Below are 26,952 nucleotides of genomic sequence, written 5' to 3' on the forward strand. Positions count from 1 at the left end.
CCATAACAGTGTTGCTGAACTTGATTTAGCTCAAAGAAAAGAGTTCCTTGTAGGAAAATTAAAGAAATATCACTCCCAGTCTCTTAGTTTTAGCAACTATCTTTCAAAAATTAATCATCTTACAGTTGCCAGCTTTCAAATTTCACTGTGCATGGCAAAACATGGTAAGCCCCTCTCTGATGGAGATTTTATCAAAAAGGCAATTTTGGCTGGGAGTAATTCACTCTTCCATGATTTCCAAAACAAGGATAAAATTGTGCAGCGCATCTCTGAGATGCCGCTAAGCAGAAATACTGCAAAAGACAGGGTTCTGCGAATGGCTGCTGATGTTAGTCAACAGCTTACTTGCGACTTACAAAAAGCACCCTTCTACTCCATGTGCTTGGATGAAAGTACAGATATTACTAACCATGCAAGACTAGCGCTCATTTTGCGTTATGCTACTGGTGACATCATGAGAGAAGAGCTGGTAAAACTGCTGTCTTTGCCTGGAAGAACACAAGGGATAGATATCCACAATGCTGTGATGGAGGCTTTTTCATCACTAGACATAAGTCCAGAAAAAGTAGTTTCAGTTACTAGCGATGGAGCACCTAGCATGGTGGGGACAACATCAGGATTCATTCATTTCTTTGCTAAGGAAGCAAAACATCCACTGATTCAATTTCACTGCATAATACATCAAGAGGCTCTCTGCGCCAAAGAAAGCAGCAAAAAACTTGACAATGTCCTCAAAGATGTAACAAAAATGGTGAACTTCATCATGGCGGGTGCTCTTAATTTTCGACAATTTCAAGCCCTTCTTGATGAGGTTCAGGCACAATATAACACTTTACTGATGTACAATAATGTCCGGTGGCTGAGCAGAGGACGAGTGTTAGAGAGATTTGTGGCCTGCTTGGAAGAAGTTAGGCTATTTATGAACGAAAAGGGGGAAGACTATCCTCAACTCACCAACATGGCCTGGCTTACCAACCTCATGTTCTTTACAGATTTTACTAACCACTTTAATGTACTAAACAAAAAAATTACAAGGCATGGGAAAAACAGCAGAAAGCATGTTTAGTGACATCAAAGCTTTTGAGAGAAAATTGCATGTTTTTTAAAAAGACCTTGAGAGTGGACAGCTAAAATATTTTCCCAATCTAAAAATACATTTGGATAATTCTACAACATTTGTGGACAGTCATAAAAACACCAGGAAATCCACAAAGCATATTCCACCATTGTAGCCGAAGCAAAGGAGAATTTTAGTAAAAGATTTTCTCAGTTCCGTAAGATGGAGACAACCCTTTCATTTATAACTTCCCCAGAAAAGTCCACATTTGAAGATCTTGATCTTTCCTGCTTACAGTGGTTGGATATTCAAAATTTGGAAATGGAGCTACTGGAATTTCAAGAAAGCTCTATCTGGAAAAGTAAATTCAATGACCTGCGTGCAGCTCTTGAACGTATTGAGTGTGAAAGGGTGACAAATGAAATCACTGCTAGCAGTTCTGAAAATGAAATCCTAAAAGCGTGGAATTCTCTGCCAGACAATTTTAAGTCCATGAAAGCACTTGGGATTGCTCTTCTTACTTTGTTTGGGTCATCCTATGCTTGTGAGCAGCTGTTTTCGGCTTTGAATCATATAAAATCTGATGCTAGAAACAGATTAATGGATGACTTGAGTGCTGCATGTGTTGCTCTGAAATGAACGCACTATGAGCCAAGGATTGACAAGTTATCAGCATGCATGCAACAACAAAAATCACATTAATTTTTTCAGAGCATGCCCAATGCATATGTTTACATGAAGCAGTGTTTTCAGTTTGCAGTTAAGGCACTTTCTAAGTTATTTAAATATTATTTAAAGATGTTATTTAAAAAAGGGACTTTACATGGCCCTGTTGTATTCCAATCTGGAATTTCCAATAAAAACGGTTGGTTTAATTGAAAGCTCTTTTGTTTTCTTTACATCATATTATTAGAAATGTAATGATTTAACTATTTTCTAATTTGATTGTAAATTTTACAAAAAAACATGTATAGACTCTTTGGGAATGCACACCGAGTCTTGACACAGTTAACAGTTTTAAGAAGTTTATCTTTTTTTTTACTCAGGATACATTTGACATGTTATGTGAATAATACATTTAAAATATATTGTGTAACTGAATCAAATTCTTCCTAAATTCATTAAACTGAATGAAATCATTAAAACATTATAAATTGCCAATAAATTGAAATGAAAACCAAAGGATTGTGAATCAAATTGATTCTCTGACAATACAAAGATTCCAACCTTTAAAAATGATGTTACATAGTTCAGGCAACTTTATAAAGAGTTTTTAGATACTAAAATCTTGTTATTAAGGTTTAATTGATGTGCTGGCACTTTGAGGAAATTCTTTGGTTTTGTGCGGCAGTTTGGGCACTCGGGCTCAAAAAGGTTAGCCATCACTGCTCTAAGATATTTTCGAGAGGACCTGTTAGGAAAAGGTCGCGAATTACAAACATACATCGAAAATTACAATACACAGTTTAGGAGTTTTCAGAGGGGCATATTAGAAGATATGTCCCGAATTGCAAAATACGGTTTGATTAGGATGTCAGAGGGGGGGGGGAGGAAATGGGAATGAGAAAAGAGAGAAGTGTTCGGTGAAGAAATTATTTAGGTGAGATATTTGTCGAATAAGGCAGTTTTTAGGAGTTTTCTAAAAGCGTTGTAGGTCAATCTAGCTTTATTAATGTAGTTGTCTAGCCAGTGTTGTTGTTTGCTTGCTTGGTATGTGAAAGTTCTCTCCAGAAAAGTTTTGTATTTACAATTGGTAATGCTTGGGTGTGCAAAAAGATAGCGATTTCTGGTTTGTCTGATAGGACTGTAGAATATGAAGTGAGGTAGCAAGTACGTGGGAGTTAGTCCCCAAATTAGTTTGAAACATATGCAGGAGAATTTGAAAATTATTCGTGCCTCTACTAACAGCCAGTGCAGTAATTTGTAGGGGGTGACATGGTCGCACTTTTTTAATCCAAATATCAAGCGGACCGCTGTGTTCTGGATAATTCTGAGTTTTCTCAGTTTTTTTAGGTATACCCATATAAACGATATTGCAATAGTCCAGAGTAGAAAGCACTAGTGATTGCACTAGTAATCTGAACGATAATGGGTCAAAGTATTTTTTGATGGTTTTTAATTTCCATAATATCAGGAAACATTTTTTTTACCACCATATTCGTGTGTTCGACCATTGTCAGGTGTGTGTCCAATGTGACTCCCAGTATTTTTATTGTATTAGTAATCGGGTAATCGTGGTCTTTTATACATAATGTTGTGTTGGTAATTTTATCCGTTGGGCTTGCAAGGTAGATTTTTGTTTTTTCTGTGTTAAGTTTCAGTTTGAAGTTGATTGTCCAATGTTCTATTTCGTTCATGATATTGTAATGCTGTTCACTGGAACTAAAATGGAAATGTCATCTGCATATATGTAGTAGTTAAAATTTAGTCTTTGCAATAAGTGCCCTAGGGATGATATGTAAATGTTGAACAGTGTGGATGAAAGTGGTGAGCCCTGTGGCACTCCCAAGGGGTTTCTCCAGGAGTTTGAGTATATCCCACCACTAACCACTCGGTATGATCTCTTTGCTAGGAAGCCCTGTATCCAGTTCCTTGCTTTTCCCATGATTCCTATTGCATCTAGGCAGTGTATCATTATTTCGTGATCAACTAGGTCAAAAGCACTGCTGAAGTCTAGTTGTAGAATAAGGGCACTTGTTCCTTTGCTGAATAGGCCGTATAGGTGATTCAGGATCGAAGCTAGGACTGTCTCAGTGCTAAAGTTTTTCCTGAATCCTGATTGGTGTTCGTTTAGTATGTTGAATTTGTCTATGTATTTCACTAGCTCCACGTTGACCAATCCTTCAAGTATCTTGGTAAATACAGAGATGCTTGCTATGGGTCTATAGTTGGTTTTCAAAGCTATAGAGACTTTTTGATCTTTTGGGATGGGTGTGATTAGTATATGTCCCATTTCCTCGTGGAATGTTCCCTCCGTGAGAGTGGTTGTTATCCAATTGAATAGGTCCTTTTTAAAATCTAGTGTGGCTGTTTTCAGGGTCTTGGAGGGACATATGTCTAGGAGGCAATTCGATTTAGTATATTTATTAAATAGGGTAAGAAATTGGTGCCAATCAGGAGGTTCGAAGTGGTTCCACATCATGTCTACTCTGGGTTCTTTTCCGAGGGGTCTGATTTGTAATTCGAAATTGGATGCGGGTGGGGGTATGGTCGCTCTTACCTCTAAGATTTTGTTATTGAAGAAGGTGGCCAGGGTTTCTGCTGAGGGTATGCATTCATTTTCCTGTAGTAAGATTTGGGTAGTGTCAGTTAGACTGTTTACCAGCTTGAAACGTTTTTTGCTATTTGTTTTGGGTGTCCCTATCTCTTGTGCGTAATGTTTTGTTCGAGTTTTGTAGTTTTTCATTTTTAGTTTCCAGTGTACTTTATCTTCTTCTTTGTTTGTTTTTTGCCAGGTTCTTTCTAGTTTTCTCAGTTCCTGTTTTAGAGCTAGTAGTTCAGAGTCGAACCATTTATTTGTTTTTTTTTCTTTCTTTTTATATGTTTGGAATGGTGCTATTTGGTCTAACACTTCTTTGCTAAACTCTGCCCATCTGGTTGGTAAGTCCTGTATTTCCTCGATTTTGGGCTGTAGTTCGTAGTGGGCCCAGAATTCTGTTGGATTTATAGTTCCTCTTCTGGTGATTGTGGTTGGTTTTGGGATTTTTCTTTTGTATTTTTGTTGGGGTGATTTTTTTTTGCCAATGTATACCAAAGTTACATATATAGTGGTCTGACCAGATGCATTTATCCCAGGACATTGTGTTGTAATGGATCTTTGGGTGGGGGGTTTCTTTTTGCAAAAAAGTAACTAGTTGGTGGCCTTTTTCGTGTGTTTTTTTCTGGTTTTGGTATTGTAAAACCGAGGGTTTTTAAGTAGGTGTTAATTTCTATTACGTCCGGTTTTTCCACTTGCTCCAGGTGGACGTTTATGTCTCCCAGTAGTAGATTGTACGTTCCTTTTATGGTGTTAGTGGTGAGGTATTCGTAGAACTCTTCTCTGGCATTTGTTCACTGTTTGGGGAGAATGTAAAAGATTGTCACGGTTAGTGCCTCTTCCAGTTGGGTGTTAGTGACCTTGCAAGTTAATATTTCTAGGTCTTTAGTGGTTTTTGAGTCTATTTTGCTATAATCAAAGGTTTCTTTTAGAATTATTGCAATGCCACCCCCTTTTTTCCAGTTTCTAGACAGAGGTATTATTTTGTAGCCCTGGGGTAGCATTTCTTTCCTAATCGTGTCAGTGTCTGATACCATCCATGTTTCAGTCAGAAATAGGAAGTCGGGGTTTGTTTGCGCCAGCCAATCTTGTATTATTTGCGCTTTATTTCTTACAGAACAGGTGTTCAATTAGTATCCCTTGAGATTATCGTACTTAGTTGCGGCTGGTGTTTTAATGCATTCTATTTTTTTCTATTTACTTTCCTTGGTTTTGTTTCTATGGGGTTTGGACGAGTTGTGAGTACTATTTAATACTGGTATTTGTAATGGGCCTTGCTTTGTATATTCATATAGAAATTGATGTAGACCATTAGGTTTGTTTGTCTTGGTTGGTCTTTGCCAGGAAAAATGAATTGGTATTGGTTTGGTATTTTTTTCATCGCTACACCAGCTTTTATGATAATTTTGATAAAGTAACACCAGTATCAGGAGATAGTTATTGAAGGGCGCCATTATGGTTAATGAGTAGCTCCGCTTGGGAGCAGTTTATTCGGAGTAGTGTGTTTGGATGAATAGGTGCAGTCAGTTATAGAGGGGGATATGTAGAACTATCAATATTGTGTAAGATATATCAGCAATGTCAGGTTCAATACAGTAGTATCAGCTATAAAAGGTTGGTCACACTTAGGCTATTTTGGAGTCAAACAGTGCTGTCATTTCAGAACTAACAATGGAATATAAAAGTATCAGCTATAGCAGGTTGTCTATGCTTATCAGGTTATTTTGGAGTCCAACAGTACTATCAAACTTATCAGGCAATTTTGGAGTCAGACAGTGCTATCAATGCTATACAGGAATAAGCAGAACTATCAATGGAATACAAGAGTATCAGCTATAACATGTTGTCTATGCTTATCAGGTTATTTTGGAGTCAAACAGTACTATCAAACTTATCAGGCTATTTTGGAGTCAAACAATGCTATTGATGCTATACAGGAATATGCAGAAACTATCAATGCTATACAGGAGTGTCAGCATTGATAGATGCAGTATCTAGGTGCAAGGCAGAAGACTGGGAACGCACTCCACAAAGCCAGGAGGAAAAAGTGGACAGAGCCAGCAGAGACTCGGAAATAAGAACCGGCAAAGCCTCTCCTGAGGAGTCCAAAGAGTCAGAATACAGTCCCTGATCTCCCATGCTTGGAAGTGCTGCGCTGGAGAATAAAGGACCAGCGAGCTGGTCATTATCCGAATGATCACTCAGATCAGGATCAGGCCGCTCTGAACAGCCGCAAACTGAGAAAAAGACATGCCCATAGAAGCAATGATGCTTAGAGACAAATCAGAGGTGGAGTGGGACTGCACAGGGGAAGAACGCCTACTGCGAAACTCATTCCACAAATATGCCATAAAGTCTGAGAAGGCCTCCGGCTCCTGGGGCATAGAGTCACCCAGAGATGACTGAAGCATGAGTTTCTTAGGCTGCAGAGGGTCCGCAGCCTTATGCATAGAACCAACAGCCCCAAAAACAAATTAGGCCGCCCCCACCAGGCTAGCCGAGCATTTAGTCACCTGTTTAATCAGGGGAGAGACTGAGCCTTATGCTGCCGCAATACGTGGCACAAGGACGCTCCAAAAGCCCTAAATTTGTGCAATTCTGACCTGAATTCATATTAGGAAAGCCCAATGACTCCATCCCAACACGTTTTGAGGCAAAAACTGCAGTTTTGAAGAAGAAGGGAGCTGTAGGAAAAAAAAGATAGCTAAAAATCCAAGATGACCACTACTAAGAAATTCATGCCATAATTGCGATATAGAAACCTTCAAAACATTGAAATTCAGGACCTTCCCCCCTGTGCCAGCCTTTATTCACTGTGACCTGTGCTGGGAAAAATGCTGCAGCTTGCCACAGCTCTCTTACAGTAGCTGGAATCAGAGAACCACTGTTCCTCATGCCGGGAATGCCTTTTTTAAATTTGATCTTCGGGCTGCCAGTCAGACTCCATGCCTGACTGCTCATCCACCCCTGTGAACCAATGGACGCACTCAGGAATGAGAGGACACGCGGAACGAACCTGGCACCCTGCGAGTCACCACCGAGTCTCCTAGGTATATCCAACAGTCTGCACCGAACTTCGTCCGGCAGCAGAACTCCTTAGAAGCAGATGCAGGCTGGCTGATAGGTACTCACTGGGATTGGCCTGTCAGCTGAAGACCGAAGTCTGTGTGTTCTCCATGCAGGCAGAGTGGAAAAATTGCTTTAAGCACTAGAAATCCCGAAAAAAGGGATGAAAAACACCAAATAAAATAATAAAAAGGAGAGAGCAGAGCAAACACATTCCTGCTGGCATACATGCAGAAGGGAAAAACTAGAGGTGGAGCCAGAGTACACTGAAGTAGAACAGAGTCACAGAAAAAAAATTCAGATTGGATTCCTTCTGCATATGGCACATGGCCAGTGAGACACAGCCCACTTGTCTAGAATGTCTCGCCTATTGCACTGGAAGAGTAATTTGCAAGTCAATTGGTGCAACAACCTTTTTTTTAAAAAAAAATTTTTTAAAAGCACAAGCTGTGACGTTAACAAAAAAAAATGTATAGTCAGCTCTACAAGTTGCAGTAATATTCAGCTACTATCTGGATAGCTAAGTAGTTTAATTTAAGAACACCTTTTTGCTGCTCTAAATTAAACCTCTATACTCCTGAACAGGTGTGAATGTATGCATGTGAAGTATAAGCATAGTCATGGCATATATTTTACGAACTGAATGTGAAATTCATTTTTGCGCTCACACTCCATCCATACTATGCCTTCTTGTAACTGTATGTACTTTTACATGGTCACATACAATAATTTTATCAAAGCCCTTTTCCTTACTCAAAATGGAGTTTACTTACAGTAAAATATTTTAAACAGAAGGGGCAAATTTTATAGTGAGGCTAAAACCTCATGAATAGGAGACAAAGGGGTCCTTTTACAAAGCCACACTAAAACTTTGCCTGTGGTATGAATAGCATGTGGTTTTCCCACGCGGAGGCTACTTTTAGTGCAGTTGTAAAATGGTCGTAATTTCCATTAGTACTTACTTCAGCTTTGTTACTCTGCATAGCAACTGCTGCTACATGGATAAACACTTTTTGAATATCTAGCCCTTGGTATCTTTAAAAAACCATAACCAGAAACTAGAAATGGTATTAATCAAACATTTTCATACCATTTAGACTGACCTTAAAAATATTGCTCTGCATGGAGCTATCAATGCCAAGATGAAGCATTGCATCTTTGGTTATCTCAAAGCTGTCCTCTACAAGGAAATAATGGAAAAAAAATCATATTGCTACTTACTCAAACACTATTTTGACTGACTAAATAATAGTTTCCTTTAACAAACATATTAAAGATGGGGGTAGGGAAAAAAAACATGGCTCATCCAGTCACCTAGTTATTTGTCCACGCTACTAAGGATATCACCCAATTACCGTATTTTCACTCATATACCGCGCACACGGGTATAGCGCGCGGGGAACAGAAATTTATGTAAAGAAATTTTTATATACCGCGCACACCCGTATACCGCGCATGCCGCCCCGACTCTCCCGTCGCCGCCCAACTCTCCTCTGGCCGCCCCGACTCTTCTTTCGCCCGCCCCGACTCTCCTCTGGCCGCCCCAACTCTCCTCTGGCCCGCCCCGACTCTCCTCTCCCCCTTGAAGTCCTGTCCCCACCCTGAAAGCCTGATGCCTCCCCCGACGTCCGATTCACCCCTCCCCCGCAGGACCGCTCGCACCCCCACAGCCTCCCCCCCCCATAATGGAGAAGCTCCTACCGTTCTCCTGCTGCTTCCTCTGCCGGCGGTCCCGGCCTTTCTGTTAGCCCTGTTCTGAAATGCTTCCTCTTCCGGCGGTCCCGGCCCTTCTGTGAGCCCTGCTCTGAAATGCTTCCTCTTCCAGCGGTCCCGGCCCTTCTGTGAGCCCTGCGTCTGCGCTGCTTCCTCTTCCGGCGGTCCCGCCCTTTCTCTGACATCAGAGAAAGGGCGGGACCGCCGGAAGAGGAAGCAGCGCAGACGCAGGGCTCACAGAAGGGCCGGGACCGCCGGAAAAGGAAGCATTTCAGAGCAGGGCTCACAGAAAGGCCGGGACCGCCGGAAGAGGAAGCAGCAGGAGAACGGTAGGAGCTTCTCCATGATGGGGGGGTGGGGAGGCGGTGGGGGTGCGAGCGGTCCTGCGGGGGGGGGGGGTGTGAATCGGACATCGGGGGAGGGGTGCGAGCGGTCCTGCGGGGTGAATCGGACGTCGGGGGGGGAACTATGTAAAAAAAACGTTGTAAAACGCGCTCACGCATATAACGCGCAAGGTTATGCACGGTTTGTAAAAATTGTGTATAACGCACGCGTTATATGCGTGAAAATACGGTAATTACAAGTCAGATACTATGACTTCTTGTATGATTTTTCCCCTTATCTAAGAGTATGTTCATGTTTTCTCTGCCACCACAGATGATTACATAAGGCCCATGTCTTCATTCACACTCAAAACCCCATCCTTCCCATATCTAAACAGAGTGCTTTGCAGAGGAAAAGAATAGCCTAACAGAGCAGAGATTTTCAACCCAGTCCTTGGGACACACTTAGCAAGTCGGGATTTCAGGATACCCCCAATGAATATGCATGAAATAGATTTGCATGCACTACTTCCATTGTATACAAATTAATTCTACATATTCAGTGTGGATATCCTGAAACCTGACTGGATTGGTGTGTTCCAAGAACTGGATTGAGAACCCCTGGATTAGAGCAATGGGTATTAAACAGTACCCACCCAGATTCATATCTCATTTCTCACATAGATATTCCTTTTGATCTTGGGAAGGTCACTTATCTTCTATTGCCTCAAGTACCCCAAGTGAAAGCACTTTGAACTTACAATGTTGAAACTGTCCCAAGTTAAAACTGGAAAGGCATTTAAGAAATACAAAAAGTTAATAAAAAATGTAATTTACATAGCTACACTTCCCAACCTGGTACAGACTCATGTCTTTTCTTCCTTTCTCCTCTACTTGGTCACACGGAGGAGAGAACTCGCATCCAATAATTTTTTTTGCTTCATAATTTAGTACTCTAACAAAGCAAACTTCCCTCCAAAAACCATGTTGTACACAGGATATGGGGGAAGTCAGGATTTCTCCTCAGTATTATTTGCATGCACATATTGTTTAGAATCCAGATCAAAATCCAGATTCTTACCCATCGAGCTGTCTAAGCCAGCAACCTTCCTTATTTGGCCTCACTCATCACTCCATACTCATTTCCCCATCTGTTATGTTCATCAAACTTTTGGAGGCTCTTTACCTCCACTTTCATACCACAAGATACTCAAGTGTTTTTTTTTTTCTTTTTGACACTTACTCTGTGGAATCTTCTCCCACCAATAAATCAGCTTGAACTATTTTTTTTAGCAAATTTAAGATAGCTCTGAAAACTCACCATTTCCGTGAGGCCTTTGGGGGAAGTTTGGGCTTGCAAATGGCTTCATTATCACTATTGTTCTCTAACATTCCTATTTCTTCTTTCCTATCTAAATCTTTGGCATTCCCTTTCAATTCTCTTTTTTCTCAATTTTAAACCATTTTAGTTTTTATTTTTAACAAAAGTGGTATAATCAAAATTAACCATAACCAGTGTGTTGGTCAGCCCTAGCTCTTATATCTAAGGATTAACCAGCAAACCTTCTAAATTCCTTTCAGAATTTGGAAGCCAGGAGAAATCTGCCCTTTCAGGAAGATTCCACTCTCGTCTTTCCTCTTTACTGGCACCTTTTGTAATCTAGAAACAAAAAAAGCAAGAACATTGATAATGGAATTATTTTGCAACATTACTTTGTGAAATTTATTTTCATTTCTGCACAAATACATTTGCTAGTCAGAATAAGATTGTAAAGCATGCAGATATACTGTTCGATATTCAAAAGGAGTTCTGTTGACCACCTGGTAGTCAATGCATTAACTCCCCATTTGAAGGTTTTTAGAAAAAGTTACCCATAATATTCAGCTGCGTCATTCACCAAAACAGACTGTGGGGTTGCAAAGTGGTTGATCAAGCCAACAACTGGCTGAGCAGCAATTTCTACACAGGACACATGTGAGCAAGTGCCCAAGGAACTACCTCTATAGTTGTAGCTATGGACCCTAGAATTTGCATGTAATCCCAAGTTCAAGTCAAACTCAGAAGAAAATTAATTTGAGCTTGTAGCTTGATCATCTGCTACAATGGTAGAAGATTCTGCCTAGTACAGTGTTGAACTTTGTTCTTATGTATTATATGGACTGTCCTAGAGATGATTGCTTTTGTCAAAGTTGATGATCCACTCTAGAGAGTGGAATAGTTGAACTACTATGGATCATCGCTTGGACACACTTGAATTAACCAATTGCCTAGGTAGGGTGAACTTTGAATCCTTCTCAAACAAAATGAATGTTACTAAACTAAACCTTAAGTTTGTATACCGCGCCATCTCCGCAAGCGCAGAGCTCGGCACGGTTTACAGAATTAAGTTTTTCAAGTTTCAAGTTTTATTAGGATTTTATATACCGCCTATCAAGGTTATCTAAGCGGTTTTACAATCAGGTACTCAAGCATTTTCCCTATCTGTCCTGGTGGGCTCACAATCTATCTAACATACCTGGGGCTATGGAGGATTAAGTGACTTGCCCAGGATCACAAGGAGCAGCGTGGGGTTTGAACCCACAACCCCAGGGTGCTGAGGCTGTAGATTCAACCACTGCGCCACACACTACAATGAAAGGATATAGGAGAGGGACTAAGAAGATAGAGAGGGACAGAATACTAGAGAATGGGAGGTGATTAGATTTTTGAAAAGAGCCAAGTTTTCAAGTGTTTGCGGAAGGATTGGAAGGAGCTTGAATTTCTGAGTGGGGATGAGAGGTTGCACCAGCAGAACGATGTAATGTATTGTTTTTCTTATATTTTGTATATGCATTGGATATAATTTTTTATTTTTTCTAATAAAATCTTTTTTTTAAAAATCAGAGAAAGGACTATGGTGTTGCAACTTTTGGAGGATATTTTGTACATCAAATTACCTCTGGATATGCGATTTCTTCTGAACAGACCTTTTGATTTGGAAAGGGGGAACAAGAGGCTGGTGTCCCTAGGGACCACTGCAATGATGGTACGGCTAGCTTCTCAATGGAAACAATTGAAAATGACTATGGGGCTCATTTTCAATAAAGGCAGATGTCCAGAAGACAGAATAAACTGTCACTTAGATGTCTTACTAGTCAAAATGTCCAAGCGGGCATTTTCAAAAAAGATTTTCTAGATGCCTTTCTGGTTGTTTTGTCTCCAGTGCATCTAAGTCTTAAGAGTGTGTGAGAGGCATATTTTGAGTAGGATTAGGGTGAGCTCAACACTTGGACGTTTTTGCAGGGATAATCAAACATTTAACAATGTCCAGGGTACCATTTAGACTTTTGGGGCTAGACCAGTTTTAAAAACAAATAAGAGTCAAAAAGGTGCCCAAATTGAACAGATGACCACTGGAGGGATTAAGGCATGACCCCCCACATATTCCCCCAGTGGTCACTGACCCCCTTCCACCACTCAAAGATGTGAAATAAACAGTACATTCTAGCCTGTATGACAGTTTCAGATGGGCACACAGACACATTTGAGTAGGGTACAGGTTGCAAGCTAATCGTGCTTTAAGCAGAGAGTGGAAAAGTTTTCACTAGCCTCTCATCCAGATGGCACATTACATTTGCACCCTCCCGTACAACAGCCTTTTCCTAAATGGAGTCTTAATATTGTATTACAGGTGCTTAGCAAAGCCCCTTATGAACCTTTACAACAGGCAACTCCAATGAATCTCATGTCAAGACAGCCTTTCTGGTGGCCATCAAGTTAGCCAGAAGAATTTCGGAACTTCAGGTGCTCTCATGCAGAGAGCTTTTCCTGAGATTTACAGAGGCTGGAGTCTCTTTCCACAGTTCCATCTTCCAAAGTTGATCTCAGCCTTTCATGTTTATAGCTACGGCACACTAAACGGAGCAAATGTTTTACATGGCACATTATAACTAAAATTATAAATTGCTAAACCAACATAAAAAATAAATTTGAGAGTTATTTATTTAAAGTTCTTTAAGCCATGTATGGATAATTGTAACAACAGTGAAACTAAAGTAGATAGAATAGAATTGCTAATCAATGCGATGGATATGATTGTTTCTGAGTGCAAATTATCTCAAAATGCGGCTCAATAGTTGACAAGCAAACACGCATTTCATCATCCACCATCTGCAGTCGTTCTCTTTTTTATTTAATTTTTATCAGATCTGAAAATCCAAATTTGCAAAGATAAGAAGATCCAAATGGTAACAAAGCATACTGCATAAAAAATAAAAATTAAATTACTTGCCATTAGTTTTCAAGGACCAATCACATCAAAGAATGATGCTTGTCTGGTTGGTTGTATCCTTACACATACAGACGCTCATAACATTGACGGACTCTTGTGTATACAACGTACACGTCATCTATTCTAGTGTATGCTCATGAAGATAATTTTTAAAAATAAAGTAAAATTCTGGAATCTCTCTGGCACACTCGAAATCTCTTCAAGCACACCACTGTGCTGTGGCACACAGTTTGAGAGACACCATTTTATAGAGTGGACGCGGCAGCGTGAAAAGATGCAGCTTTTGGGGCCTCAGTTCTGGAAGCAGATGCATCTGGCCCACCCTAGATTTGGGGGACTGCTTTGTTACCTCCTTATTGTCCAGACTACTATGCCCTTTGTACTAGAAATTCACTAGTGGGTAAATTCAGTATGGCTGCATAAGAATGTAATGATACTTCTCGATGGTGATAATGCCTATGAAAGCTGTACAAATGTTAGTGCTGGTTGCACTCAGGTAAGTGAGTTATTACCTTTAATCTATTTTTTTTTCTATATTTTCAGTGTTAATTGTTCCAGTTGCAGAGCAGAATGACTTTGATTTGGTTGGGGAGTTCCCCGTGCACTCCTTGTTATTTCTCCTATATAGAGTGTGTCATTCGCTTTGGTACGAACTAAGGAGGAGGAGCTATGCCCAGGAACAAGGAGGCAGAGTGAAATAAGCTTTAATATGGGCTATAAACTTACTGTTCCTACATAAAGATGTCACCTGCAGGCATAAGGTCTATTGTGGTGGTGTACAGGTGGATACAGTTAGTTTTGGGCGGATTCTAGAAGGATTCTAGAAGGCTCCCATACAATATAAGCAAGTTAAGGTGAGACCTGTATCTGGAACTTTTTAAAAGTGACATTCATTGCAGTACCCCTTAGAGTGTCCCTCTAGATGTCTGTATGGCCAGTTTGCTAAGAATGTTGGCTGCTTGTATGTCCCAATGACTTGTTTTTCGTGCATTGCTCATTTGAATGTTTTCATATTTGAAAATGGCCAAAAAAAAATAGACGCATTAAGGGCCAAAATGTCTAGGTAGGTCATTTTCGGGGGGGGGAAAAAAAAAAAAGAGATGTCTTCAGGTTTCAAAAATGGACATTTTCTCTACTGGGTTTTTGGATGTCTTTCTCAAAATGTTCAAACTTAGACATCCTATTGAAAATGTCCCTCCACGTCTATTTAATGTCTAAAACTGACAGCTTTGAAGCAAGATAGACTTTGATCTTTCCTTCATATTTGGCAGCTCTAATTCTGGAGGAACCTTCCTTGGAAACTTGGCATGCGAGATTTTATGGCCTGGCTCCTTGTTTATTATTATGCACGCTCAGCCTACTCCAGGTTTTATAAGTATTAATTTGGGAAAGAGTTTGAGATTTCCTTATATTTTGGCTTAATTACAATGGTTTGATACTTTTATGGGATTGGCAGATCTCCTGTTTTGATACTGTACTTGATTTTATAAAGACTATACTTAACCTAACAGCAGCAAAAAAAAAAATGAGAGAAAGGATTTGCAGGATATGGTAACTAAATGATTACTTAAGATACTTTATACATACATTATAAAAATACTATTCCATATCAGTGGTCTCCAACTTTTTCATGTAAAGGGCCACTGTGTGAATATAAGAAAGCTTTGAGGGCCACCAAAAAGATTTCAAGCTACACATATTTCGGTAACCGTCTTGACCTTCTTGTTCAGACTGGGTACTAAACATTAAAAATTAATATTGATTCTTCAACATTTCAAGGATAAATTTAAAAATTTTACTTTATTTCAGATTATCAACATTAGCAAATTCCATAAATAAGACACCTGAATAACACACTTAAGAGATTGGTTGCAGTTACTATATAAAGTGGGCAAGATTGAAATTAATGCATTTACAGTATATGAAGAACATTTCAAGCAACTGTTTGAGGGTCACAATGGAGGTCTTCAGGGACTATGCATTGGAGACCACTGCTATGTATAATCTGTGAAAACAGTATAATAGCAGAAGTCATGCAGAAACCAGACTAACCTGATAAAAGATATGAAAGTTTCTTTCACAATGGGCTTGATGAGTAACACGTGTTTTCTCTAACAAATAAGTCTGAACAGAAGCACCAGTCAGCAGCTGTGCTCTAGAAGTAACAAATATTTTAATCCAAACCTTCATTACAATGAGCAACAGAGCTGTAAAATAAACACTGGACATAGATATCGATAGAAGAGTATAAAAGGATAAGCAAAAGGCCTTTGGCAAAAAGACATCAAAAATTCAAACACAGATTTCTGAATACAAAATATACACTCTAGAGCAGGGGTGCCCACACTTTTTGGGCTTGCGAGCTACTTTTTAAATGACCAAGTCAAAATGATCTACCAACAATAAAATTAAAAAAAAAAAACACAAAGCACACTATACGCATAGAAAATGTTAATTATCATTCATATTCCAGGGTTTTTCAAAGAGGTCAAAGCAGATGACTCTATGCACTATCACCTCAGTAACAACCATACAAAAATAGACAAATATACCCCCCTCCCTTTTTACTAAACCACGATAGCACTTTTTAGCGCAGGGAGCTGCGCTGAATGCCCAGCGCTGCTCTCGACACTCATAGGCTCCCTGCACTAAAAACCTCTATTGCAGGTTTAGTAAAAGGGGACCTTAGTGTAAAATATAGACAGCAGATATAAATTCAGACACATTTTGATCACTAAATTTAAAATAAAATCATTTTTCCTACCTTGTCTGGTGATTTCATGAGTCTCTGGTTGCACTTTCTTCTTCTGACTGTGCATACAATCTTTCTTCCCTTCTTTTAGCCTGTATGCTTCCTCTCCTCCAGACCTCATTCCTTCCCCCAACTTTTCCTTCCTCTTCCCTGTCCTTTCTTTCTCTGTCTCCCTTTCTTTTTTTTCTGTTTCTCTTCTTTCCTTCTGTCTCCCTGCCTGCCCTTTTTCTTTCTTTTTCCCTGCCCTCCCCCAAGGCACTGCCACTGCCATCGGGGACCAGGACCCAACGCCACCAATAACAGGCCCCAAGCTCTCCCTGTTTCGGCCAACCAGCATTCCTCTCCCCGACGTCAATTCTGCCGTCGGGAAGAGGAAGGCTGATCAGCCCAAGATCGTGATCAACCTATTGGGGGAAATGCTGCCGGGTCCTGCCTTCGCGGAAACAGAAAGTAGGCAGGACCCGGCAGGAAGAAGAACAAATACTTCTCTAACCTGTCTCTCGTATTAGCCCGTAGCAAACGCTTGCTTCAGGGCTCTCAACATGTGCGTGCCGGCTTCCCTTCTCCCCCCCCCCCCCCTGGACATAACTTCCGGTTTCGGAGGGAAGAGAAGAGAAGCCGGCACGCACACGTTAGAGCCCTGAGCATAAGTTTGCTACGGGATGAAATCTCCAAGCCGGGTTTTTTTTTTTTAATGTTCAGCAGCGGCAGATGACAGCTGGGCGGACCGCCCAGCTAAAAGGCCCTAGGGAGAACACTGGAGAGGAAGGCTGATCGGCCCGTAGATCAGGACGGCAACACGAGTCTATCACGGAGCCCAGGATGGGCTCCGCGATCGACTCACGTTGCCTTCCTGAGCTACTGGTCGATCGCGATCAACGTATTGGGCACCCCTGCTCTAAAGTGTAGCTAGGAACATGGAACTCAAGACATACCCGTCTAACTGAAGTTGGATATATTTTCCAAAGCGGCTACTGTTGTTGTTCCGCAAGGTGCAAGCATTTCCTAGAGGAGGGTGGAGGAGAGAGAAGGACAGGCATTTAGCTGCAGTTTCTTAGCCAGATTCTAGGGCTCACATCTTACCGAAATCATTTTTAAATTGTACCAATGCAACATGTTCATTCACACTCTTGCTATGGCATTTTAAACATTTTGCCATGTAATAGGTTCCTCACACACGTTGTCTACAATAATGTACACTGGAGGGTGCAATATTTACCGAAAGCTTCCATAACAGGGTTGGAGTCTAGCACTCGCTTTTCTATCCTTGCCACAGTATCATTGTCCATTTGGGATGAAGAATTAGCAGCAGCAATGGTGGCATAAAACTTCATGAGGCAGCGTGATGTCCAAGTCTGGATTGGGGGGGGGAGAAAAAAAAAATGTAATAATGGCACTGTACAGTGCTCTAAAAGTGGTCAGATAGGTATTGGCACAGCATTTCCCCAGACTTATTTTTTTTTTTTTGAAAATTATTTTTATTGAGAAGGGAACAACAAGGCAACAAATATAACAATGTCTACAAAGCCTCCTTTCATGTTTCATTCCATCTTAAATTAACTGCACAACAAACAGTTTCTATTTTACCACACTTTTGAAAAATCTTCCAAGTGCATTAGTGACCAACCAAGGTCGGTGAACAACTCAGTTTAAAAAGTAGAAAAACCATGCATGGGGCAATTCTGGAGAAAAAGAAGTACACAATTAATTATACTGTTGGGTCATGTGGTATAGGAAGATTACCCATAGGCTGTTGTGCAGCAAGAATTATAGGCCTACATTGTTCTTCTCCCTTGACCTCCCAGTGCCTTCATCTTAGATTTTAAGTAGTAGGCTCACGGTCACCAAGTGAATAAAGGCAACAGACTTCAGCATATTGTCTATGCTTAAAGTGACCATTTATTTTTTTTCTCAAAACGGGACAGGACCCTCCCCCAGATCCTCCCCAGACCCCGTTAAATATAGTGCAAAATATAGACAACAGATATAAATTTTCAAAACTGACACATTTTGATCACTAAATTGAAAATAAAATATTTTTTCCTACCTTTGTTGTCTGGTGATTTCATGAGTTTCTGGTTGCGCTTCCTTCTGACAGTGCATCCTGTCTTTCTTTCTCTCTCTCTCTCCCTGCCCCCCCCCCCCCTTTCTTTCTGTCTTTCTTTCTCTCACCCTGCCCCCTTCTTTCTGTCTTTCTTTCTCTCTCCCTGCCCCTCTTTCTATCTTTCTCCCTGCCCTCCTTTCTTTCTCTCTCCCTGCCCCCCTTCTTTCTGTCTTTCTTTCTCTCTCCCTGCCCCCTTTCTATCTTTCTCCCTGCCCCTCCTTTCTTTCTGTCTTTCTTTCTCTCTCCCTGCCCCCCCCCTTTTTCTGTCTTTCTCTCTCCTTGCCCTCTTTCTTTCTCTCTCCCTGCCCCCTTTCTTTCTGTCTTTCTTTCTCTTGCCCTGCCTCCTTTCTTTCTCTCTCCCTGCCCCTTTCTTTCTGTCTTTGTTTCTCTCTCCTTGCCCCCCCTTCTCTCTCTATCCCTGCCCCCCCAAGCCGCTGCCGCAATTGCCAATTTCTCCAATGCAGCAACAGGTGTGTGCAGCTGCAACTACACAAGCCTTTCCCCCTCCGATGTCAATTCTGGAACTTCCTCTCCATCAGAATTGACGTCAGGGGAGGCTTTTGCAGTCGTGGCTGCATGCACCTGATCTGTGCTGGTCCGAGCTACAATGTGCTGATCTGAGCTGCATTGGAGAAATCCTGGGCTCTGCGACATTTCTGCGACCCAAAACTGTCCATGGGGACAACGGGACAGGCGATCTAAAAAAGGGATGTATGGTCATTATCTATGCTACACTTTAATCCTTACGGAACACCTCACTTCAGATGCTTAGTTTTGTTTTGTTTTCTCCACAGTTAACAACATAATAAAAAGGCCAGCAACACTTCTTATAAAAGACCACTGACTGTTCCCAATAATTTTTTATTTGCTTAAAGAATCATTGTTTCCGTCCTTACACTCACCTTTACCATCTACCCTGCCAACTTATAAAGCTAAAAGGTATCAGTTTGACCTTCAACTATTATTCCTCTTACAAATAGTTTGAAAGCTTGCCCAGAACTTTTCAGTTACGATGGCAACAAGACAGACCCAACTGGTTTTCAATTTTCTCAAAAAGCACCACACAACAACAACTTCACAACCACTTTTCCACAAATCAAATGCAGCAGTTTAGAGCGATGGTTCCCAATCCTATGCTGGAGGACCACCAGGCCAGTCGGGTTTTTGGGATAACTCAAATTAATATGCATGGAGCAGGTCTGCACTTTTTTCAATTGGCTTTCTCAAATTGAATACCGTATTTTCACATAGATAACGCGCACCCGTGTAAAACGCGCACACAGGTATAGCGCGCAAAAAACACACATTTATGTACAGAAATTTTTATATACCGCGCACACCCGTATACCGCGCATGCTGCCCGACTCTCCCGTCGCCGCCTGACTCTCCTTTCGCCCGCCCCGACTCTTCTCTGGCCACCCCGACTCTCCTTTCGCCCGCCCGACTCTCCTCTCCCCCTTCACTCCCCCAGGACCGCTCGCACCCCCACCCCGAAGGACCGCTCGCAGGCACCCGCACCCCCACCCCGAAGGACCGCTCGCACGCACTCCCACCCGCACCCGCACCCCCACCCTGAAGGACCGCTCGCACCCCCACAGCCTCCTGACCCCCCCATCATGTAGAAGCTCCTACCGGTGTCCTGCTGCTTCCTCTTAGCGGTCCCGACTCCCCGACACGATCGGGGCAAGAGGGAGCTCAAGCCCTCTTGCCCCAGCCAACCGCGGCACCCCCGACACGATCGGGGCAAGAGGGAGCTCAAGCCCTCTTGCCCCAGCCAACCGCGGCACCCCCGACACGATCGGGGCAAGAGGGAGCTCAAGCCCTCTTGCCCCCCCGACTCCCCAACTCCCCGACAATATCGGGCCAGGAGGGAGCCCAAGTCCTCCTGGCTCTTGCGAACCCCCCCCCCCCCGCTAGTTGTTCGGGCCAGGAGGGAGCCCAAACCCTCCTGGCCAAGGCGACCCCCTACCCCCACCCCGCACTACATTACGGGCAGGAGGGATCCCAGGCCCTCCTGCCCTCGACGCAAACCCCCCTCCCCCCAACGACCGCCCCCCCCAAGAACCTCCGACCGCCCCCCCCCGCCGACCCGCGACCCCCCTGGCCGACCCCCACGACCCCCCACCCCCCTTCCCCGTACCTTTGGTAGTTGGCCGGACAGACGGGAGCCAACCCCGCCTGTCCGGCAGGCAGCCAACGAAGGAATGAGGCCGGATTGGCCCATCCGTCCTAAAGCTCCGCCTACTGGTGGGGCCTAAGGCGCGTGGGCCAATCAGAATAGGCCCTGGAGCCTTAGGTCCCACCTGGGGGCGCGGCCTGAGGCACATGGTCGGGTTGGGCCCATGTGCCTCAGGCCGCGCCCCCAGGTGGGACCTAAGGCTCCAGGGCCTATTCTGATTGGCCCACGCGCCTTAGGCCCCACCAGTAGGCGGAGCTTTAGGACGGATGGGCCAATCCGGCCTCATTCCTTCGTTGGCTGCCTGCCGGACAGGCGGGTTTGGCTCCCGTCTGTCCGGCCAACTACCAAAGGTACGGGGAAGGGGGGTGGGGGGGTCGGCCAGGGGGGTCGCGGGTCGGCTGGGGGGTCGGTCGGAGGTTCTTGGGGGGGGCGGTCGTTGGGGGGGGAGGGGGGTTTGCGTCGAGGGCAGGAGGGCCTGGGATCCCTCCTGCCCGTAATGTAGTGCGGGGTGGGGTTAGGGGGTCGCCGTGGCCAGGAGGGTTTGGGCTCCCTTCTGGCCCGATAGTCGGGAAGTCGGCGGTCCTTCGGGGTGGGGGTGCGAGTGGTCCTGCCGGGGGGGGGGGGGATGTATCGGACGTCGGGGAGTCGGCCGGGCAAGAGGGCTTGGGCTCCCTCTTGCTCCGATCGTGGATGCGGGTGCGGGTGGGAGCGCGTGCGAGCGGTCGTTCGGGGTGGGGGTGCGAGCGGTCCTGCTGGGGGGGTGAATCGGGCGTCGGGCGGGGTGGGAACTATGTTAAAAAACTTTTGTATACCGCGCTCACGCATATAACGCGCGAGGGGTATGCGCGGTAGGTAAAAACGCGTATAACGCACGCGTTATATGCGTGAAAATACGGTAATTGAGTTTGGGACTGTAATCTGTAATTTGTATTAATGTAGTGATTAATTTCAGATAGAGAAACAAATTTTTAATTTGTATTTTTTAATTATGGTTTATTGAGATTTGACTGTTTTTATTAGAACTGTTATTAGAATTATTATGATGGAGATGCTGATTGATTAGTATTTTAGAAAAAAAAAAGTTAACTTTTGCTCTTACTCTTTAAATGGAGTTCCTTTCTTGATGAATATGTTTATGTATTTTTTATATTTTAAAATTTTTATTGATTTTCAAATAGAAATATACAACAAAGCTACTGACAAAATACAGCAAACAATAATGGTCAGAGAAACAAGCGACTCAACAATGTCCCTGAGAAACAACTCCCCAATACCCCCTCCCCCCCAGACGGCGGAGATAGATCCCAGAAGTCCCATCCACCGCCCTAGACAAAAAGCATGGTAGGAAAACAACTATTAATAAACATAAATACCAAACACATGCTGAACTTGTTTGAATTTGCTGTCCCTATTCACTATGTGGTAATTCTGGATTTTTTTTTCTTTTCCTTCTTTATGTGGTAAGAATGCTTACAGCTCATGTTAATAAGACTTTTTTCTTCTCAGGCTGCTCATTGGAGCTGAGAACTGCTTCCAATCATTAAGTCCTCTACTTCATACATGAATTAGTGACATAATTTAAAAACTTATCTGTTTTGAAAATATTGTTTAATGAATAGAATTAAGTTTATAGTATTTTGTATAGCTGCTGTATGTGTATGCATTTTCTTTTGTTAACCGCTTCAATCTATTTGGTGTAATGTAGTCTACAAATAAAATTTTATGTTATGTTAAGAGGTGATGGGCTCAGGAGAAATCTAAGGAAATACATTTTTATAGAAAGGGTGGTAGATGCATGGAATAGTCTCCTGGTATCGGTGGGGGAGACAAAGATTGTGTTTGAATTCAAGAAAATGTGGGAAAGGCACGTGGGATCTATTAGGGAGAGGAAGAGATAGTGGATGCTGCGGATGGGCAGACAAAATGGGCCATTTGACATTATCTGCCATCATGTTTCTGTTTCAACAAGGGCCCTCCAAGCTTTATAAAGATTAGGGCCTTACCAAGTCTAAATCTGGCACTGAATGTCAAAGTAAATACAGACTCTAAAATTGAGATATGATGATCGTTTCCTATCTTAGATAGCAAAATAGCTATGAACTTTCAACCTGAATTTTTAGTTCCCACGTATTGACTTTGCTCACCATAGAAATGTCAAAGAATTCACATGGATTTGATTGGAACAAATTGAAGACTGTCTCCTACCTTTCCAGCACCACTCTCTCCACTAACAATGATAGACTGGTTTACTGGCTCAATATGGCTTTGCACATTTCTGTAAGCTTGTTCAGCTTCAGTGAAGATATGTGGCTTTAATTCCTAAAACAGAGCAGACACCAAATGAAGGAAAAGTTGTATAGCTTTCCTATAGACACAAGCAGTCCTTCATCTTATTTATTTTTAGTATTTACATACCACCTATAGTCTAAGTCAGAGGTGTCCAACCTGTGGCCCCGTGAAGTATTTTGTGCGGCCCCAGTCAAGGGCGATGCAGTGTTTTCCTCTGCTGTCCCCAGGTGTTTACCGTCTTGCTGGCTCCCTCCTCTGTCTTGCTGCAGCATTTGCGCAGCCCCAGAAATTTTTTTTTCAGCCAATGCAGCCAAAAAGTTGGACACCCCTGGTCTAAGTGGTTTACATTCAGGTACTCAAGCATTTTTCCCAATCTGTCCTGATGGGCTCACAATCTATCTAATATACCTGGGGCAATGGGGGAGGATTAAGTGACTTGCCCAGTGTCACAAGGAGTAGCATGGGATTTGAACCCACAACCTCAAGGTGCTGAGGCTGTAGGTCTAACCACTGCGCCACACGCTCCTATCTTACTTCTAACATTGCCATCTAATGAGTTGTCAACCAGATTTTAGCTTGAATTGAGTGAAGACAAAAATAGAAAACCAGGCTGAAATATGATAGCAAGGTACAAAAAATGTTCCACTGGAAATCTGAAAACCAGAACCTCCTGGGTGACACAGTTAAAGGGGTAATACTATTAGTACAAAAACAAGGCAAGCATTGTTCCAAGGTTATCTAGATACAAATTCCAGCTCTTACCCGAGGTCTAGATGCCAGGTGATACTCTCTCATGAGTTCTGGTGAATAAAGGTAAAATATGGACTGAAATGGATTTACAGCTACCAAAGTGCACCCAGCATTTGTGTAGAACACCTCTGTTGCGTATCTTGCTTGCAAACATTTCAGCACTACAAAAACCACCAAACAAAAATAGTCACTTTTCTGTAGAATACAAGCTGCATTTCTCTTCATTACAAAGTTGTCTATGTAACTTTTTTCATTTTTATAACAACAGTACTGTACTCAATATTATCAGTCACTTTGCTCTACAATGTAGTTCATAAAACAGCTACTCTATGGCTCTCCTACAAATGTCCAATCCCGTATTCCCAGGCATAATAAAAATTCTGTTTTTACCTCTTTCATCTCTTAATTTCCTGTAAACTTTACTGTGCCCAATTTCTTGTGCAACACTTGTAGCCATTCCATTTCCATGTATAACTGTCAGCTACTCCTCTCTGTTTTTCTTCATTTGGGAAGCAATGTGGGATTAATTTACCCCACACTTACCTATGTGCACCTCTTCCACAAGAGGCTTACTTGAACAACCGAATCATTATTAGTTTCTGGAAAAAACTTCCCCACTAGCCTTCGGGACAGTAAGGGAATTTTTCAAGTACCTTTCTTATTTCTAATCTTAATGTATATTTTCTGTAAACCGCTTAGAACCTAACAGATGTAGCGGTATATAAGAAATAAATTACATTACATTACATTACTATTTGACTAAAAACATTTCCAAAACTTTTTTCTTCTGAATTAATTTTACATTCACCATCCAACTTCTTCCTCCCCTTTTTACCCTATCAGATTCTAATTGAACCCTGATTGAGACCATAATATGATATAAAAATCAATTATTTGAGGATCACGTGATGCTGTGAGCTGATCGGCTGCACGATCGTTCGGCTCCGGAGCCCTGCACTTCAATTCGCTGCAATTTGAGCACAGGCGCGAGCAATTTTCACCCCCATTGCTAGCGGAACTAGTGCGACTTATATGGACAGATTTCTGGCACACTCACCAGCTCAAATGGCCTCATAATCGGCGAAGAAAGACCGGGAAAAGTTACGGCCCGGCGAAGACAAAATGGCGGCCGCGCCTCGTGCGGACGTTCCGGTGGCGACTCTTACGTCATTTTCATGACGTAAAAAAATTGAAACGAACAGGATCCGTTTCTGCGACATTTTCCCCAGAAATGTTATCGGAGCTGCAACAGGTGATCTTACAGGAATTGGGGCCACGCATGGAAACTATTTCCACCCAGCTAACAAAATTGGAATCTATACTAGCAGACAATGCCAAGCGTGTAATGGAGTTGGAGACACGGGTTTCGGCGGTGGAGGACGGGGCCACAGCGATGGACTCCATGGTGTCTACCCTGACAACTCAGCTCCGCTTCTGCCAAGATAAAATTGAAGATTTAGAGAACAGGTCTCGCCGTGGAAACCTGCGCTTCATTGGTTTACCTGAGACTATTGCGGACTCGGTGCTCCTTTCGGTGGTGGAATCATGGCTGGCCAGTGAGCTCCCAATGCCGTCCTCTTTAGGCCCAGCTCGCTTTGAGCGGGTACATCGCGTGGGCCCTCACGCTGGACCTAACCAGCGACCCAGAGTAGTAATTGGAAAACTTCATTATTACAGACATAAAGTAGAGCTGCTGCGGGCATTCCGAGCCAAAAGAGAGCCCCTGACCTATGAATCATTGCCGGTGCGCATAGGCCAGGACTACTCCGCAGCTCTGACTGAAAAGCATAAAGTATTTCATCCTCCCTGCTCAAAATTTGTGGAACAAAAAAGACGGTTTATGTTTCTTTATCCTGCAGTCCTGAAAATTCATCAAAATGGGAAGTGGCATATATTTGACTCTGCAGACTCTGCGGGAGTTTATTAATCGTCCTGATTCTAATTCTGGAGATACCTGATTTAAGTGCTTTGCTATTACTGCAAAGCTGGTAATGGGGGTTTACTATTTCTGATTGCATGTTGACAGTTGTTTGTGCATCTATTTTGATATATTTTAAGAAGGCAGGGCTCTGATAGCCTCTATGGTGTGATCTGCTTTCCTAAAACCTGGAGGGTTTTGGGTTAGTGCAGGATTTAGATGGGTGGGGGAATGGAGGGGATGGGGATAGAGGGAGGGTGGGGGGTAGGTTGGGTAGGGTAGGAAAGGGTTGGGGGATTGGGTTCGGGGAAGTGGGACGAATTGCTCACTTTTGTATACATCCTTCCAGTGTAGTTTCTGAGTACTTTTTCTGTCAACCTCTCTCTATTACATTCATGGCTTGTTTACTTTTTAGTTTTCCCCGGTATGGCTGGGAGCCGGGGGGAACCTGTATGAGATATTGGGCACTGTACCTTTTTCTGGTGTATTCATGAGTCCTCCTACCTTTCGTATCTTATCTTGGAATGTAGTGGGATTACTTCCCCTGTAAAGAGAAGTAAAATTCTTCAGCGTCTTCAACATCATAAAGCTGATCTGGCCTGCCTTCAGGAGACCAGACTTTCGGATACTGAACACGCTAAGCTCTTGAGAAGTTGGGTGGGACAGGTTTTCTATACATCTTCCTCTAACAAGAAAGCCGGAGTGGTGCTGTTGGTCAGAAAGGGATTTCCGGGGAAAGTAGAACAACTCTACCGGCACTCTCTGGGGAGGATTTTGCTCTGTAGGGTTAATATGTCCGGATCTACATTTAACTAGCTAATGATTTATGCTCCCAACCAATATGACCACTCTTTTTTTACTAAATTGGCGGGGGTAGGTGTCCGTGATCCCACTAATTCTCTACTACTGCTGGGAGACTTTAACCAAGTGATAGACCCCTCCATGGATAGAACAGGCCCGGGGCCCTCTCAGTTATGTGGTCCCACTAAGGGTATACCTTATTTGTGTGATACCTTAGATCTTATTGACCCTTGGCGTGTGCTACACCCTACGGAACGAGACTACACGCATCAGTCTCGGGCACATCAAACATTTTCCCGCATAGATTACATTTTGACATCGTCTGCGCATTTACCTAAGATACAGGCTTCCGAGGTGGGTCCTCTTTCTGTGTCTGATCACTGTCCTATCTGGATTGACATTTTGAGTGGAACGGACTATGTGTCTGGGGGAGCTTGGAAGTTTCCATCCTATTTATTCAAAAATTTGAATTT

At 42.7% G+C, this 26,952-nt stretch overlaps 1 protein-coding gene across 10 annotated transcripts in view; it reads right to left on the minus strand.

The window, feature by feature from the left end:
• The window catches only part of MYO19 (myosin XIX), a 192,863-nt gene that overhangs the window by 89,326 nt on the left and 76,585 nt on the right, over positions 1–26,952 (minus strand). For all 10 annotated transcript variants that reach the window (XM_033922186.1, XM_033922183.1, XM_033922185.1 and 7 more), the window contains 7 exons: positions 23,773–23,921; positions 22,927–23,040; positions 17,658–17,793; positions 17,374–17,443; positions 15,739–15,841; positions 10,979–11,075; positions 8,483–8,559 (listed from right to left, as the gene is read on the minus strand). In XM_033922186.1, the coding sequence (XP_033778077.1) occupies positions 8,483–8,559; positions 10,979–11,075; positions 15,739–15,841; positions 17,374–17,443; positions 17,658–17,793; positions 22,927–23,040; positions 23,773–23,921 (746 nt within the window). The remainder of the gene's footprint in view (positions 1–8,482; positions 8,560–10,978; positions 11,076–15,738; positions 15,842–17,373; positions 17,444–17,657; positions 17,794–22,926; positions 23,041–23,772; positions 23,922–26,952) is intronic.

Source organism: Geotrypetes seraphini, chromosome 15 (genome assembly GCF_902459505.1).
Source record: "Geotrypetes seraphini chromosome 15, aGeoSer1.1, whole genome shotgun sequence".
Lineage (NCBI taxonomy): Eukaryota > Metazoa > Chordata > Amphibia > Gymnophiona > Dermophiidae > Geotrypetes > Geotrypetes seraphini.